The 18,990-nt window shown below is 39.3% G+C and overlaps 1 protein-coding gene across 30 annotated transcripts in view; it reads right to left on the bottom strand.

The window, feature by feature from the left end:
• The window catches only part of kcnma1a (potassium large conductance calcium-activated channel, subfamily M, alpha member 1a), a 302,368-nt gene that overhangs the window by 93,504 nt on the left and 189,874 nt on the right, over positions 1–18,990 (bottom strand). For all 30 annotated transcript variants that reach the window (XM_057848857.1, XM_057848838.1, XM_057848847.1 and 27 more), the window contains exons 6-7: positions 1,198–1,273; positions 178–253 (exon numbers count right to left, since the gene is read on the bottom strand). In XM_057848857.1, the coding sequence (XP_057704840.1) occupies positions 178–253; positions 1,198–1,273 (152 nt within the window). The remainder of the gene's footprint in view (positions 1–177; positions 254–1,197; positions 1,274–18,990) is intronic.

The raw sequence follows: 18,990 nt of genomic DNA, 5'->3' as shown, positions 1-18,990 counted from the left end.
ACTAATTATCATGCTAAGCAGGCAAGAAAGGTTTTGAGGTCAAACTTGTTTAAATATTATGTGACACTTCTGATTAATCAAGGATGGGTGGTGCCCCCGTTGCACCCGGGGGGTGAGGGGAAGTGACGGAGTTAATTAATCACCAGCCTGAACTGGATGTCATTTTTGTCCACTTACCAAATGTATGAATCCCGCAGCAGTGAGCCATGTGCTTATGAAGATGGAACACAGGTTCACCAGCTTAATGGAATTGCTGATGAGAAGAACCACAATAGACAACAACTCATTAAGACGTTAACGATCGTGCAAACGTAAATAATTTCTCCAATAGTAATTCTAGAATATAATTTCTCAACTGGTGACTTTATTCACAACATTCAAAAACAGATCTGAATTATATACAGTGAGGTAAATAAGTATTTAGTCAACCACTAATTGTGCAAGTTCTCCCACTTGAAAATATTAGAGAGGCCTGTAATTGTCAACATGGGTAAACCTCAACCAATTACAGGCCTCTCTAATATTTTCAAATGGGAGAACAATTAGTGGTTGACTAAATACTTATTTGCCCCACTGTGTGTGTGTGTGTGTGTGTGTGTGTGTATATATATATATATATATATATATATATATATATATATATATATATATATATATATATATATATATATATATATATATATATATATATATCAATCCATACCACAGTATTTTCATCCACTGAAAACCTTTTCAAGCAGCCAGACCAAAATACTATTTATAGTGCAATACTTTCCAAATGAAATCCAAATAAATCAACTAACTGCAATCCTATTTGAGCTATAATTCCAAATTAATGACATTTATTAGCATATTTATGCACATAAAAAGATAATTTAAATCATAATTATCATTAGAGATAATGACATTAGAAAGCTTACACTGATGAAATTACAAAGCATGCACCGCAAATCTTAGTTTACATAACTATGCAAGCCTTCATCAGAGACTAATAATCAACTTGTCTTTTGTTATAACAGTCTCTTGTAGTGCAGTGTTATGAATACTATTATTATTCAAATTGCTGCACGAAATCCATCATTATCCACTGAAACATATAATGACACGACTAAACATGCTATTTTACTTTGGAACAATATCATCACTTGCATTTGACTATATTGTGGAAATTAGATGTGCTTGTGAGGAGAATGTTACCTTGTTTTTAAGATATTCAAAAACTGTAAGATTTCTGAGAACTGTATCAATCTCAGTGCTCTCAGGAATCTTAAGCCTGCCAGAGAGAGAGAGAGAGAAAGAAAAATAGAAGTTAAAACATACAGCAGGAATACAAGATGGGGCTTTTCCAGTAACACACCATGGAGAAAACAAAAGATTGTTAATATCATGATACCTTTGTCAGAGGTGGGTAATAACGTGTTACAAGTACTCGGTTACATTTGCTTGAGTAACCTTTTGACAAAAATGTACTTCTAGAGTAATTTTACTAAGCCATACTTTTTACTTTTACTTGAGTAGATTTGCGAAGAGAAAAAAAAAACGCTACTCTTCCTCTGTTACTTTGGGCTACATAAGAGTTGTTACGTTTTTCCTCTTTATTCTAAATATTAGATTATATTCTCAACAATAATCACATGACTCCATTACACCAATCAGACGCATGCTTGTCGTTCTATGATCACGCCAGCCTGTTATATCACATGGCGTCTTTAAAGCACCGTAAAAAATGAAGTATTTTACATAGAGTGCTGCCCTCAACCTGACTCGAAAGCGCAGATTTAAACCTCTCTCTTAGTTTTTATTTGGCATTGATTGACCACAGAAAACCAGAGATATGATCCTTTTAATTTCATAATGGTAACTATGAAGGAACTACAGTATTCATTATTCAAACTAGGAACTATTTTCTCCACTAGAGGGCATTCTTTGGACGAATAATGCTTCATTTCTGTCTTTGTTCTCTCTTGACGGAATTCAATGATTTTTTTGGTGTGTATTTCTTCTGCTTGCAGGGGTTATATAATGGGTTATTGTACATTATTATAACAACAGTTTATATAAATAAGTTTTTGCAGAGAAAAAAAACATTATTTAAAAAAAAAAAAATCCAACAAAAGTATGCAGTTACTCACAATGTTACTCATTACTTGAGTATTCTTTTCACTGTATACTTTACTTGTACTTGAGTACATTTTTTGGATGACTACTTTTACTTTTACTTGAGCAATATTTTGAAATAACGCTACTTTTACTTGAGTAAAATTTTTAGCTTCTCTACCCACCCCTGACCTTTGTGCATCTTAAAATGGCTTAATTATCCTGAGTCTCGATCAGGACCAATGAACATTTCACCTAGGGATTATGATGCAACACCTATCTTGTTGAAATTTTCAAAACACGGGGAATCTCACTAAAAGGGTGTGCGATTGTGTTCAACATTATATGTGTCTGATGGGGATGAGTGTATCTTACATGATTAACATCAAAATTACAGAATTGCAATTGTTAATTAAGAACACATTTTACACTAATAACTATTGTGTCAGTCAACGTAGGTAGCTGAATGGGGTCATGAAAATTATATGTAAAGAAGAGTTTACAGAAGTTTGACATAGGTGATGCAGCAGGGACTCCTTCTTGTGACTGCCTCCAGGCCAGCCCCTAGGTCAGACATGTCCAAAGTCCAGCCCGGGGGCCAAATGCGGCCCGTTGTCAAATTTTATCTGGCCCCCAGCCTCTGTCATAAAATCAATAACGTCTGACCCGCACACAGAATTAATAAATTGGTCAGCAGTACTGCTACCAGAATATGAAGTAGCTTACACACTAAATGCTGCTCCTCATTTACCCACTAAAAAGCAGCAGCACTCTAAGCTACATTACCCCGTGTGACCCTTTACTTCCAATTTTTCTAAAATGGCGATAATCAACAAAAAAAGAAAGTTGACTGCGACGGTCGACGCTTCAAGGATAGGTGGAAATTGGACTATTTCTTCACTAAAATACGCAAAAACTGTGTGTGTGCTCATTTGCAAAGAGACAATCGCTGTTTTTAAAGAGTTCAATGTGAGGACATATTACCAAACTAGACACGCTGAAATGTGCGACAAGATTGCAGGGAAGATACGCAGCAAGAAATTAAAGCAACTTGAAGCTAGTTTAATTTCACAGAGTCAGTATTTCGCAAGAGCTCGAGAGTCGAAATTGCGAGATTGTTGAAATTATTCATTTAAAAAAATAATAAAGCAAATGTGACATACAAAATGGATTGCTAAAATTTGCTTAAATATGTTGTTCCTTGTAAAGGACGTCAGCCGAGGTCGGCACCCCACATTTTTACCACACAAAATCTGGCCCCCATTGCAAAAAGTTTGGACACCCCTGCCTTAGGTCATTCAAAAGATTCAAAAATTGGTTGTGGTAGTTTGTAAGTGTGTAACACCTTAGTATTATTAGGATATTTCATGATAGATGTGCTTAGTAAATTCCATGTCACTTAGTGAAACTGGCCTTTAAGGGATTTAAATATATATATTGATGCTGGTGTTTTTTTATGATGTAATATGTATGATGGTGACAGGATGTATTGAAGGTTTGGAAAGGTTACTAATAATAGTAATGATTAAAACGACAAGAAGACCTAAATAACCAAGGATTATAGTCACACACTTTGAAACGAGGGGGTGTTTTTACCGCAGTTGGTGAGATGGTGCAAACAGCATTGAAAAAATACAGTACACTACGGTCCACCGTTCCTGCACCTCCAGTGCAACGTGGACCTGCTACACTTGGTATCCATTCTAGAAAAGATCGCTGCAAGATTTTATCCGTCAGAGCATCTCCTAGAGCTTTTCAGAGTTGAGAGTGTATCAGTACTGTACACGAGCAGCTTGTTCGGTATCATGACTTCCAGAGCAAATTTGCACATGTTAAGCCAAGTCAGATTCTTAGAGAGTTCCCAATACAATGTTTATGAAGCATAAAAAGCAATAAACAAAGAAAAAAGAGCCCTTTCTTCAGGACAAAAGATCCACATGAGATGACTTCTGTAAATATATGGACAATGCTAACAACCACAACACAGCTATAACAAGAGGTTTGACAAAATATCGAAATGGTGATATATATCATTTAAAAAAGGTCACTATTTAAAAAAAAAAGGAACCAAAAAGTTGCTACCAGACTTTTCCACTAGAATAGTGCTTATGTCAACGCAACGACTGCCATTCACGACGCTATACACCCAATCCATTTAGACTGAGAGGGGCGACTCTTCATTCATTCGAAATCAGAGCATTCGCTGCCAGCTTTTCTGATTTTCGAGGCATTTACGGATCTCTTTCCATTCATTTAAGGGCTTTACAGGTCACCCATAAATACCACAAAATCAACAAGAAGTGAATGACAATCAAAAGCAAATGACCTTAAATGCCTTAAAATTAAACTCATTGGTTGCTATTAACCGCCACAGGCGTCCAATTCATTTCAACCGGGTGGGTTGCAGCGAATGAACATTCGTTAATTCGCTGAATGAATCGGATGTCTACTTGTGATGAACTCAATTCAATTCACTGCAGAAGGATGAAACGATGTTGTTTTTCTGTTTATTACTTGTGTAGTAAAATATTGTAGAATTATTTCCAACGTGAGATCATCGTTGTCGTGAGCCTTATACAGCAAATTGTATCGTATTGTGAGGTACCCAGAGGTTCCCACCTCGAGCTGTAACTGCCAAACCTCTGAAAAATTTTAAGCCAAATAGCATCTCGTATTAGGAATTTTCATTCTGCTGCAATGCTTTTTAATCCCAGTCACCCAAACAGTTTCGATCTCCTATCAACCTTTGTAGTTCACTGTCTCCATCACTGCACACAGCTTTGCCTAAAATCCTTTTCTGTCAAATGAAAAAGGAAATTTGCTAAATATATATATATATATATATTGACAAAGAAAACTGAAAACAGTAAACGAGAAAAGAGAAAGACTTATCCACTGAATCCACCATTCTTTTCTAAAAGGCAAACACAATGTGCAACACCTCATGTGAAAACTGTTAGCATCGAACTGCTGCGCTAAAATCAATTTTTGTCAGACATGAAACGGACCTCTATCAGAGCATGGGTGTGAGTAGGCAAGAAAATAGGGAAGGTGGAACCAAACATAGGAATCGACAAAGAGCAGGCAAAGCAACAGGACATAGGTGCTAATTATTTAATTAATAAAGAGACTCAAACAAAGGCAGGAGACCAGGGCCGTGCAGAGATGGATGGAGGGGCAGGTGCTCATATGTAGATCAAAAGGGGAACATGAACAAGAATTTAATAACCTTACAACAACATAACTTCCAGTTTAACCAGCTTTACAGTATAATTGGCTGTGACTGTGGCAGACTTTAATTGGGATAGGGGAGTCTTGAATATAAATCAACACTGTCATCAACACTTTCTGGCTGTGACTCAGTCAGTCTTTGCCTCTTTTCTTCCTTCAACCTCTATATCAAAACTTCCTTGCTCATCTGAGAACAAACCATATCAGACGTTCACTGAGCCACCATCAGCACAGTTTTTTTCAAAACTATTATTCCATTACTACCCATATTAGACAACTCTAACACTTAATATTTAATATAGTAATGACATAAAATATTATAGGACAATAACATTGTAATTGTTTTTATAATTGTTGGATTTTATACATGAATATGTTTGCAAACCGAAATATGACCTATTGTGCTCTTTACCCAGCTGATGAGGGATCCACTGCCTTTAGCAGCCTCACCAGCTCCTTATTTTTTTTATCCCTCAACTTCCTTTCCTTATGAGGCATGTCTACAAAATGAAATGAATGAAAATTTTAAAAAATCAGATTCCCCGGTGGCTTTTATTTTTAAACCTTTCTAAATTGCTTTCTCAATAACGTTGTGAAGAGAGAGAGAAGACAGAACACTTAACAAGGGTGACTAGTGGGAACAATACAAAAATATAAATTTTACCACAAAATACATAGAAATGGATTTACCAAATTTTCACATTAAGATTCATACAAACACCGCAATCACAGAAAATGAAATAAAGAGACGGATTGCAAAAATTAAATTTAGAATGAAACGAGAACTTAAAGATGTTCTAAATTACGTTTTGAAGTGAACGGTTGCCTATAGAGTAGAGACACACAAATCAAAATAGCCATGGGGCGGGGCTATTAATTATTAAAGTAGAAAACTATATAAGACAAAATTACGTGTTTTTTTTTTTTTTGTTTTGTTTTTTTTAATCCCCACAATAAACCTGGTGTAAGAATTTTCACTATTTGCTTGAACACGGTTGATAAGGGTAACACCATTCGTTTCCAACCACCAGATGTTCTCAGACTCCTCACCACACACCCAGGTCAAACAGGAACAGCGTGCGGGGGGGAGGTTATGTGGCGGCATAGCACCACACAAATGGCTTTTTTATTTTCTTTTTTTGGTAAAGGTGTTTTCGGTGTTCAAGTAAAGCACTAGGTGGTGTGTCTGCACAGTCGGCCAGCACACACATACGGGCATTAAAAAAAAAAAAAAAAAGCCCAGTCGAAAGGGCCACTTGTAGGGGCATAAGGGCAGGTGCTCAAGCACCCTCCACCCCCCTCTGCCCCTCTCCACGTGCCTACAGGAGAACCAAAAATTCAAAAGCAAAACAAAAGCAAGAATAACAAACTAACTCGGAACAAGACAGGACCAGGGGCTACAGGAACATACGTGACAACGACATAGGCGCTGACACATGGGAAGCTTAAATACACAAACGGGGCAAATAAAACAATGAGGAACAGGTAGGTGACACGAGAGGCAGTTAATTAGTCAACACACAAAGAGCAGGCAACAGTAGCTGAACTCAATAGGTGATCACAAAGACAAGACACACTAAGACACAAACTTGACTGGACAAAAAACAAACCATTACAACCTCTCTATCATGTAGAAATGCAGATTATGAAATGATGGTCTCCAACGTACAATACATCCATTGTGTGTTATCCATCTGAATAAACAAACACCTTTAGTACTTCCTTTTAGCCAGGGACAGATTGCCTAATTCTTACCCATACATAAACAGAAACGTCGATTGCAGAGGCACTCATACTTTTTTGCTCCAAGAGCTACTTTTCAAGGAGACAACCTCCCGCAATCTCCTTCACATCTTGGTCGGGGGGTGCTACGTAACACAAAAAAGTTGGTCACACAACATAAGTAACTACAGTGGGACAAATAGGTATTTGGTCAACCACTGATTGTGCAAGTTCTCCCACTTGAAAATATTAGCGAGGCCTGTTATTATCAACATGGGTAAACCTCAACCATGAGAAACAGAATGTGGAAAAAAAGACCCAGAAAATCACATTGTTTGATTTTTAAAGAATTTATTTGCAAATCATTGTGGAAAATAAGTATTTGGTCAATACCAAAAGTTCATCTCAGTACTTTGTTATGTACCCTTTGTTGGCAATAACGGAGGCCAAACATTTTCTGTAACTCTTCACAAGCTTTTCACACACTGTTGCTGGTATTTTGGCCCATTCTTCCATGCAGATCTCCTCTAGAGCAGTGATGTTTTGGGGCTGTCATTGGGCAACACGGACGTTCAACTCCCTCCACAGATTTTCTATAGGGTTGAGATCTGGAGACCACTCCTGGACCTTGAAATGCTTCTTACGAAGCCATTCCTTTTTTGCCCTGGCTGTGTGTTTGGGATCATTGTCATGCTGAAAGACCCAGCCACATCTCATCTTCAATGCTCTTGCTGATGGAAGGAGATTTTCACTCAAAATCTCTCGATACATGGCCCCATTCATTCTTTCCTTTACACAGATCAGTCGTCCTGGTCCCTTTGCAGAAAAACAGCCCCAAAGCATGATGTTTCCACCCCCATGCTTCACAGTGGGTATGGTGTTCTTCGGATGCAATTCAGTATTTTTTCTCCTCCAAATACAAGAACCTGTGTTTCTAACAAAAAGTTTTATTTTGGTTTCATCTGACCATAACACATTCTCCCAGTCCTCTTCTGGATCATCCAAATGCTCTCTAGCCAACTGCAGACGGGCCTGGACGTGTACTTTCTTCAGCAGGGGCACACATCTGGCAGTACAGGATTTGAGTCCCTGGCGGCGCATTGTGTTACTGATAGTAGCCTTTGTTACTGTGGTCCCAGCTCTCTGTAGGTCATTCAGTAGGTCCCCCCGTGTGGTTCTGGGATTTTTGCTCACCGTTCTTGTTATTGTTTTGACGCTACGGGGTGAGATCTTGCATGGAGCCCCAGATCGAGGGAGATTATCGGTGGTCTTGTATGTCTTCCATTTTCTAATAATTGCTCCCACAGTTGATTTCTTCACACCAAGCGTTTTACCTATTGCAGATTCAGTCTTCCATTACTGGTGCAGGTCTAGAATTTTGTCTCTGGTGTCGTTCGACAGCTCTTTGGTCTTGGCCATAGTGGAGTTTGGAGTGTGACTGACTGAAGTTGTGGACAGGTGACTTTTGTACCGATAATGAGTTAAAACAGGTGCCATTAATACAGGTAACGAGTGGAGTCTCGTTAGACCTCGTTAGAAGAAGTTAGACCGCTTTGACAGCCAGAAATCTTGCTTGTTTGTAGGTGACCAAATATTTACTTTCCACTCTAATTTGGAAATAAATTCTTTAAAAATCAAACAATGTGATTTTTCCACATTCTGTTTCTCATGGTTGAGGTTTACCCATGTTGACAATTACAGGCCTCTCTAATCTTTTCAGGTAGGATATATATATTTCATATATATACATACATATTGTTTTTTTATGCCGCGAGCTACCCACACTCGGATAGTCCTCAGGTAGGGACGACCATGGACAAACAGGGAAGAATAGAAATTGGTTAAAGGCATCACGACATGTCAAAACCTAAAAATAAAAATGTCTGAGGACAATTCTGCTTTCCTATAAGGATCTTGTTGCAAAAAGAAGTAAAAAAAAGGCTTTCACATTATACATACATATGATGCATTTACACAGAGAGAGAGAGAGAGAGAGAGAGAGAGAGAGAGAGAGAGAGAGAGAGAGAGAGAGAGAGAGAGAGAGAGAGAGACAGAGACAGAGAGAGAGAGAGAGAGACAGAGAAAGAGAGACAGAGAGAGAGTTTGTGCATCGTGCAGAGCGGCTCATTCTGGTGAGCGAGACAGTGAGACATGGCCACTGTGTGGCAGTATAATACAGGTATGAAGAATAGGTTCGACTTTGGAGTAATATTAGTCTTGCTACACAGAGAATAAACAACTAAATGTTTATATATTGTCTACCCCATGTATTGCTGCCCCACTGTTTCCATTCACATATCCTGAATGCTTTACATAGATCGATGTTGTTTCCCTCACGTGTTACCATTTAGCTAGTACAATATATGCAAGGTTTTGTTGGTTGCTTGAAACGTGTAATTTTTTTTGTTTGGTCAAATTTCATGACGTAGCACAAATGTCTAAAAGCTTCTTTCTGAAGATATAATCATTCACTATGATGGTATTTTTTGTGACTTAATGGAGTTATATCAGGGTAGGGTGAGGGGTACCTTAGGGCACCCAAAAGGTTTTGCAGCAGCTCTGATGCCAGCATAGAGCTTTCATGTCTTGATTTTTTTTGTTCATAAATCAAAACAACAAAATTATCTGAACTTTGGCTTACATCTCGAAAAACTTGAGTCACTTGGAAGTGGGCGACTTATTTCAAGGCATCACTGTCTACTGTAAGCGTAACCGAGCACGCGACGAAATCTATTCACTGTGGGTCACAGTTGTCTTTCTATACTGTATTTTTTATGCCATGCTGTTTTCCCCCTAGTGTGCAAACTGTGGTTATCAAGATTACAGTGGTATGAAAAAGTATCTGTACCTTTATGAATTTCTCACATTTCTGCATAAAATAACCATCAAATGTGATGGGATCTTTTTTCAAAATCACACAGATGAAAAAACTGTCTTCTTTAACTAAAACCTGTTAGGTTTTGAGTTGGTTACCTCCTATTGTGATCCTGTGATAGCACATTGATTTCACCAGTTGTGCCTGCTCCTAGTGTATCCTCCAATCTGCATCCTCCTGTGCCACCCACCTGTTCCTTGTTGTCTCGTTACCCCTTGTCTGTGTGTGTATATAAGCTCCAAGTTTCTTTTCACTCCTTGTCGCGACATTTTCAATGAGCATGTTCACGTCACACTCAGTGCCTGGTCCGCACGACGATGACTCCGTAACTGGTCCGCTAGCAGGCTACTCCGTGACTGATCCGCCAGCAAACGACTCCGTGCCTGGTCAGCCAGCAGACGACTCCGTGCCTGGTCTGCCTCACAACCACTCCGTGCCTGACCGGCCTCACGACGACTCCGTACCTGACCGGCCTCACGATGACTCCGTGCCTGACAAGCCGCACGACGACTCCATGCCTGACAAGCCGAACGACGACTCCGTGCCTGACCCACAGCAAGACGACGACGTTGCTCTGGCTCCTTGCTTCCTGCCACGGCTTGGCGGAATGAACGACCGAGCCAGTCATCCTCGCCCCAGACGCCCGCCCGATTGACCCGTGTGCTCGCCCCATGTCTGGCGCTCCAAACGCCCGCCCGATCTACCCATGCGATCGCCCCGCGTCTGGCGCCCCGGACGCCCGCCTGACTTGGCCTGATGGGCTGACGTTGCTCCCTCTTCTGGACCCCCTCTGCCCGCCATGTTTGGGATCTTATTTTCCTTTGGGACGTCTGAGATCCGTCCCTTGAGGGGGAGGTACTTTTAGGTTTTGAGCTGGTTACCTCCTAGTGTGTTCCTGTGATTGCCCATTAATTTCACCTGTTGTGCCTGCTCCTAGTGTATCCTTTAACCTGCATCCTCCTGTGCCACCCACCTGTTCCTCGTTATCTTGTTACCCTTTGTCTGTGTGTGTATATAAGTTCCCAGTTTCTTTTTACTCCTTGTCGCGACATTTTCAATGTGCATGTTCACGTCAGCGTCAATTCTTGCCCATTCCTAAGTCACAGCCCTCGTGTTCCTCAGCTTAAGTAAGTTTTTGATACCAGCCTTTTGTTGGTACCCTGACTTTTGTTTGACTTAAGTTGTTGGATTTCCCAGTCGTTTTGTTTGTACTTTGTTTTTTGTTGGCTTTAATTACTTTTTGCACCGTCTATCTGCCTTGCCTCTCTTTCCCTGCATTTGGGTCCACACACCACCTGCCTGGCCGCAAACCTGACAAACCACCCAAACATTTATAGGTTTTCATATTTTAATGAGAATACCGTAGCATGCAAACAATTGCAGAAGGGAGAAAAATAAGTAAGTGAACCCTCTGCCCATGGAGACTTAAAAGAGCAATTGAAACTAATTTTCAATCACTGATGAGTGGTTTAAAGCTGTCCACTATAAAACACACACCTAGTAAAAATGTCTTGATGATGTCATATCTGTATGCCTTCTCAGTTGTTTTTTCTTTCCAGCATCTTATTCAGCTGGATGGTCGGGGCCGTGGCCGCACACCTGTGGCGCATTAGGAGCGCTCATTATTTAAGGACTCCTGTCACCGTCTGCGAGTGTCGGACTATTGCATTTGCTTGTTACCTGCTTTGCTTACCGCTGTGTGCTCATCGTCACCCTTGGTGCTTCCCGACATTCTTCGATCGTGTTCTGGTTTGATCTCATTTTACTTTTGTGTTTTTTTTGGATTTTGTAATTGTAATTTTGTACTGTTATATTCACGCCATTTTGGCGTGCTCCCTCAGTTGTGTTTTCTTATACTCGCGTTTTCTAGCGTGCTCTCTCAGTTGTATTTTCTTACTCGCGTTTTCTAGCGTGCTCTCTCAGTTGTACTTTGTTATATTCGCGTTACTTAGCGTGCTCCCTTTGTTGTACTCATTAAATACTAAATTCGCTCTCTGATCTCCTGGTCTGTGTTTTGGATCCGCATTAACGGCTTGCCGTTCGTAACAGCTGAGAAGCATTGTCTGATGTTAAATATTAAATGTGATGGTTCACTTACTTGTTTTTCCCCCTTCTGTCATTGTTTGCATACTATACTAATTAAAAAAAGAAAACCTATTAATGTTTGGGTGGTTTTAATTAAAGCAGACTCTGTTTCTTCATCTGTGTGATTTTGACAAAGATCAGATCCCATTTGATGGTGATTTTATGCAGGAATGTGAGAAATTCCAAAAGGTTCAGATACATTTACCACAGATATCACTGTATTTGGCAAGCAAAGCAGTTTTATTGGGGTTCTGGATAAAGATGCATCGCATTCATGATTTGTGTCTTCATTAGAAAAATTATCATTTGTCAAACTCAATGAAAGATTTTGGTAAATTGTAGTAACACATTGTAACTAGCATGAATAAAAAGTTAACCAAAAAATGCTTCCAAATAAATTAAATGGGCCTTCACAAAACTAAGTATTTGTGTGCCGCGATGAACACAGTGCAGTCTTCCCACGTGTTTTGTTGTGCTTGTGCGTGCAAAGGCTGGACAAAAATCTCAATGAGCTTCCGGTGCCTCAGGAAACACGTGCTCTCATATGAGGAAAATCTCTTATCACATATGCCAAAGCCTCTTGTAGCCACGCCGCTTGAACACACAGTGTCAGATGGCCAGATGCTCATTGAAAAAAAAAGGCTTTTCCGGAAGCTTCATTGAGGCTTTACGAGGCAAAGCACATATTCTGGCATGGCCTGGTCCACAAGGGCCTTTTATCAATCAGCAGTCTGCAGAATGCTTCATCTGGGATTAAACCCTGCCAGGAATAGATGATGCCATGCTGGAAACACGCTCAGTGTCATTCATATTGAAATGATTTGCATCATATAATCTCGATGTTTCTTATCATTCACAATAGAGTTTAAGGTTTGAAATTCCCAAAACACAGGACCTTAGTGAACCTGTTTAAATCAGACATGCAAACAAACGCTGTTGATATACAGGTTTTCACAATATTGGACCGAATTTGAACTATGGATATCCAAGAAACTACATCTATTCGGCAAACAAAATTCAAAACGAAAAAAAAAGCAAGACCTGTTATGTTGTTTACTTGGACTGAATTATGCTGAAGCTACCTTCTACTATTTACATAGTAGAATCCATATACGGCTTCATCAAATACTCCTAAGCTTCATGTAAATTTGTATGTCAAACCTAAATACATTGGGGCTTTCAGCCAATTCGTGAGGAAACTTAATCTCCATATGCACTCGTGGGCATGCATAAAATAAACACATAGTACTCATCTTTGCCACTGAGAGGCAGTAGTAAATTGCATTTTGAAAATCAGTCTCCCTGAGTCCCTGCCATTTACTGCTATGCCCAACACATCTCAATAAGAGCATTATGAATTCATTGATTCTATTTACAGAAACCAACATTTTGACTCCCTTACTGACTGAGAATTAAAAGTGGACTAGCCATGGAGAGTTAGCATATGCTAATCCCACCACTCTCTAGGGAGCCACAACCATTTAAATATATTCAAGGGGGATTACTTTTTGCACCGCCGTTCATGAGCTGCACATCTCTTTTCCGCTCCACCGACATCCCACCTTGCAGGGAAGGTACGGAGAGGACAACTTGACATGCACATAGAGCTGTTCGTGCTGGTGCAAGGTGGGCTGGATGTCACGAGGAAACAGTGAGGCGCTGCCATAATAATGAATTACACTTGCCAGGTGTGTTTTTCCTAGTTGTAAATGTAAAGAAAAAAAATGCCTTGGAAATGTACAAGAGGTGCTTCACTGCTTTAACAACCCCATTTGGTTTCATTACAGGGGATTCGATTAACATCCATTTATGAATGTACCATTAATTACATGTTTATTATTATTATTATTATCATTTACTGTTAGGGAAACCATGGCACTCATGCGTGTTTGGTGAAAGTCTAATCTTGACCGGTTGACTTTTTTCCCCATTGAAAATAATCTATCCATCCATCGATCTATTTTCAGCTGACTTCAGGTGATGACAGTACATCCTGCACTGGGTCAATCACACAGCAAATATGGACACACAGTATTCACCTTCATAACATGACTGAAATGGAACCGAATTCATACTGCGAGATAACAGAAGAAAGAACATAACGTTAACGTTTAGTTTTTCCGCCGAAAGTAAAAAAAAAAATTTAAAAAAATAGTGAACAACTCTAAAGGCAATGTTTTACGTAACAATTTAACATCAAATGAGTATAAAGAGAAGTTAAATGTATGGTATTCTGTACAGGGGACCCCACCTGGGAGTCAAATAGCAAAATTCTGTCAATGGTGACGCCTCCTGTAGTGTTGACCACCCAAATTATTGATTAAGTGTAGCATTGCAAGCAAAATGGTACTTCCTGATTCATTGATTGATTATAATAACATGCAACGCAAGATTTTTTTTTTTAAACCTGTCCTGTTCAGCTGTTTGATACGGAGAATAGAAGTCTAAGTGCCCGGTTGGTCTGAACCGTTTTAATGTTTCACATTAAGAGTAGGGCATACTCCCATTGTGATCATTCAACATACCACGTTTATTATGACAAAGCAGCAAACAGGAAGGGGTTATGGGGAACAGAAGAAAAGCAACACAAGAGAAGAAAGAAAAGAAACTCAAACAAAAAACAAGAAATACATTGAACGTCTACACTAACTACTAATATGTTGATGCTATCATCAGCTAGATGTATTTCCGATGGTACGCAAGATTGGTTGTTCCATATATCCGCTTCGAATATATTGACTACCAAAAAATTTTTCAACATAATGTAGGGTCCAGTTTGAGAAAACTAGGTCACCCTCAGAGGTCATGAGTCTTCCAGAAGGACAATGACCCAAATTACACTTCAAAAAGCACTAGAAAATGGTAAGTGGCCAGCAATGAGTCCAGACCTGAATCCCATAGAACACCTGTGGAGAAATCTGAAGATGGCAGTTTGGAGAAGGCACCCTTCAAATCTCAGAGGCCTGGCGCAGCGAAAGAAGAATGGTCTAAAATTCTAGCAGAGCATTGTAAGAAACTCATTGATGGATACCAGAAGTGGTTGTTCGCAGTTATTTTGTCTAAATGCTGTGCTACCAAGTATTAGGCTGAGTGTGCCATGCCAATACTTTTGTCCGGCCCATTTTTGTGTAAAATGATAATGATTTAATTTTTTTTTCATTCTCTTTTTTGTTTTTTCATTGCAACCAAAATAAATGAAGATATTTCTACCAAAGCATTTGTAACTGCAATCATATTTTGGGAGAAATTGAGCATTATCTGACAGAATTGCAGGGGTGCCAATACTTTTGGCCAGCAGTGTAAGTGTATTTTCGACAAAATTTCAGAAATTGAACAATCTACAAAGCCACCTCTGACATTGTATTCAACCAGATATCTCTTCCTGGACATGTCGAGGCGATCCAGAGAAAGAGGCGGGAGCTGCATATATGTGAAAAAAATATAAACAACACTGAATAAATAAACTATTTACTATTCCATGAACAAGTGAATCTGCCGGTCATTAACGGCAAATATGTACATTGCAATACCTCAATCATGCAGAAATGTTGCTCAAACCATCATGTCATCATCCTGTAGATATCATCATTGTTACACCATACATGAGCTGTGTCCCAATTCAGGATCTGCACCCTGCGAAGCCTGTATTTTCAGTTGCGTCACAACACCGCGCCTAGGCCTGTCCCAATTCATTAAAATCAGATACACACTCCACTCCCGCACTGCAAATGCATCCTCCTCGTCAGCCATTTTAAGCCTATTTGGAGGATACACCACTTCTCGCATAGCCATATCCAACGATACGTTGCATACTGCTGCCACGGCTGGAAGAAATCATCTTAAATGGCGCCTTCAACTGGCGACATGACTTAGTTAGTTTTCACCATAGCGTTTTTACTAGAGATGTGACCGAAGGTTCGGTGCCCAAAACGGCGAAATATAGCTAAAATTGCATTTTCGTTTTTTGGTTATAAGGTATACCACCAAAAAGTTTTAAGAATCTTAGTCCTCTTGTGATGACATCATCTTAACACAACAAGCTAACACTACAGGCTCACAGCCAACATGTCTGCGGTCTGGAAGTATTTTGAGGTATTAAAGAAATACAGAAATTATTAAATGCAGGAAAACAAAACAAATTTTCTTCATCACTTCTACACGCTTCAGAAGTTGTTTTCCATTGATGTCCCGCGTCCCGCATCGAGTACAGTGCATTTGAGTTTGTGCGTATTTTGTTGTTTATTTGTATAATGTTCGCTTGATTATAGTAATATTTAAATGCATACATGTACATTTGCTGTGGTTTAGTGCAATATGTTTATAGCACAACCACTTCCTATTTTTGTCACTTTTTTTTCGCGACTTTCACATCCCCTCTGCCAGTCACCGTTAAATCCGGCTGGGAGCGACTTCACTCGGCTTGGTTGCCGCTAGAATTCGGCCCACTCGCTTGGCTCTCGATCGATTCCACTTGTTGCACAAGAAAACAACAAGTCTTATTTTAAGGAGTAGGAGAGTTTATAATAGCCTTGTAAAGAGCTTTACTAGTTTTGGCGGGAACGGGATAGTTTTTTGTTGTTGTTGTGAAATACAGATCCACACAAATGTACATTGAGAGCTCATTTAGCTTAGCAATTGGAGGTGTTTTTTGAGTGTCCCAAATTTGCCACGATGTGTCTGTCTACGTCCACCAAACAGAATGCTGTGATGACGCCAGCGCTCACTGCAGCTGGGAAGACACCCTCACAGTGGGGGCATTAAGGGGGGCCACAGGGGCACTGCCCCCCCTCTAAATTGGATGGCCCCTGAAGTGCCCCAGTTTCCATTTTATCAGTAATTGGAAAATAATGAAACGAAATACTTTTTTTTTTTTTAAGAAATTTTCAAAAGATAATTATATGCATGTACTGTATATTATTTTACATCCAATAACATATAAAACTAAAACCTCAAAATTGGGTTAAAACTAGGGCTGTCAAACGATTAAAATTTTTAATCGAGTTAATTACAGCTTTAAAATTAATTAATCGTAATTAATCGCAATTAATCGCAATTCAAACCATCTATAAAATATGCCATATTTTTCTGTAAATTATATATATATCCTGTAAAATAATTTGTTGGAATGGAAAGATAAGACAAAAGATGGATATATACATTCAACATACGGTACATAAGGACTGTAGTGGGCATTTCACTCTACTGTCATTTAAATCTGTCTATGCTGTCCTCACTCCGAAGCGTCTACTTTTTCCAAAGCTAGACAGCTAGTGAACGACGTCTTAATAATCAGACTTCTTCCTTTTTCATCTGATTTAGTAATAAAATGGCCTCAAACCACTGTCCTCTTTAGACCGTAGTGAAACTACAAAAAAAAGTACACAAGCATTGCATTAGCAACAATGTTAGCTTAGCACGCTATACAGGTTCACTAAACATAAACAAAAAGCGTCTCATACAAAAAATATAACATTTCGCTTAATAACATAATATGTACATTCTTTACAACAACCATACTTACGGACAAATCTTGTCCAAGGATCATATAGCTCTATTTTAGGGCCTGTTCTTTTTGCGCTTTATCTCCTACCTTTAGGATCAATTATAAAAAACATAATATCACTTTTCATTTTTATGCTGATGACCTGCAGCTTTATCTGCCCCTGAGACCTAACAAAAAAACTGCTCTTGCTAAATTGATGGAGTGCATATCTGATGTGAAGCAGTGGCTTGCACAAAACTTTTTACACCTTAACGAGAGCAAAACTGAATTTATTACTTTTGGCACACCTTCCATGATGAAAGCCCTTGAGCCCAACTCTGGTGCTCCGGCTGACATTTTTAAGACGCACGTTAAAAATCTCGGAGTGATATTCGATAGCAGGCTTAACTTTGAAAAGCAGATTAGTTCTGTTGTAAGAGCAAGTTTTTTCCAGCTCCGTCTCTTAGCCAAAGTGAAGCCTTTTCTTAGTCGCCACGACCTTGAAAAAGCAATTCACGCTTTTATAAGTTCAAGGCTGGACTACTGCAATGCACTTTATCTTGGCCTACCCAAGTCCTCGATTTCTCGGCTGCAACTTGTTCAAAATGCTGCTGCTCGATTTTTAACAGGTACACCTAGACGTGAGCATATTACCCCCGTGCTATCATCACTCCACTGGCTTCCAGTCCATTTTAGAATTGATTTCAAACTTTTACTGTTTGTTTTTAATTCTATTTATGGCCAGGCTCCATCATATCTATCGGAAATTTTAACTTTTCGTAACTCTGGCAGAACTCTTCGCTCGACCGGCCAGCTTTTTTTAGATGTTCCGAGGTCAAAACTTAAACAGTGGGGAGACCGATCCTTTGCGGTTGCTGCCCCCAGGCTGTGGAACAGCCTTCCCTCCGAAATCCGCACCACCACGGATGTAGGTCTTTTTAAGTCTCGGCTAAAAACGCACCTTTTTAGACTCGCCTTTTACAAAGATTAGGATAGCCTGGTTTTATTAGCTTAAGGACTTTTTTTTTAATGTTTTTCGATTTTATCGGTTTTATTGTGTTACTTGCTGGACTTTTATTGTGATGCGCTCTTTGTTTTACTTTATTTTTTAAATGTCATTGTATAATATTTTCCTGCCTTTTATTTATCTTGAGCCATGTTTTGTTGTAAAGCACTTTGAGGGCCTTTCGGGTTTTTGTAAAGGGCTATATAAATAAATTTGATTGATTGATTGATTGATATAAGCACAACATTACAACGTAGGCGTCAGCCCGAGACGTCGTGCAGCCATATTGAACTGGCAAGAAAGCAATAAACCATGTCGTAGAGCGACCACAAGAGTTCGCTGTTAGACAGCACAAAAAACCTTGCTGTAAAACTTACCAAAAGGCAGAATACTGTCTGAGCGGGACATGTGCGTTAATTGCGTCAAATATTTTAACGTGATTAATTTTAAAATAATTTTGACAGCCCTAGTTAAAACGTGATAGTTAGTACT

The sequence above is a fragment of the Corythoichthys intestinalis genome, chromosome 10 (genome assembly GCF_030265065.1).
Source record: "Corythoichthys intestinalis isolate RoL2023-P3 chromosome 10, ASM3026506v1, whole genome shotgun sequence".
In the NCBI taxonomy this organism is placed as follows: domain Eukaryota; kingdom Metazoa; phylum Chordata; class Actinopteri; order Syngnathiformes; family Syngnathidae; genus Corythoichthys; species Corythoichthys intestinalis.
The sequence above is the reverse complement of the archived record's forward strand: the minus strand, read 5'-3'. Positions and strand labels throughout refer to the sequence as shown.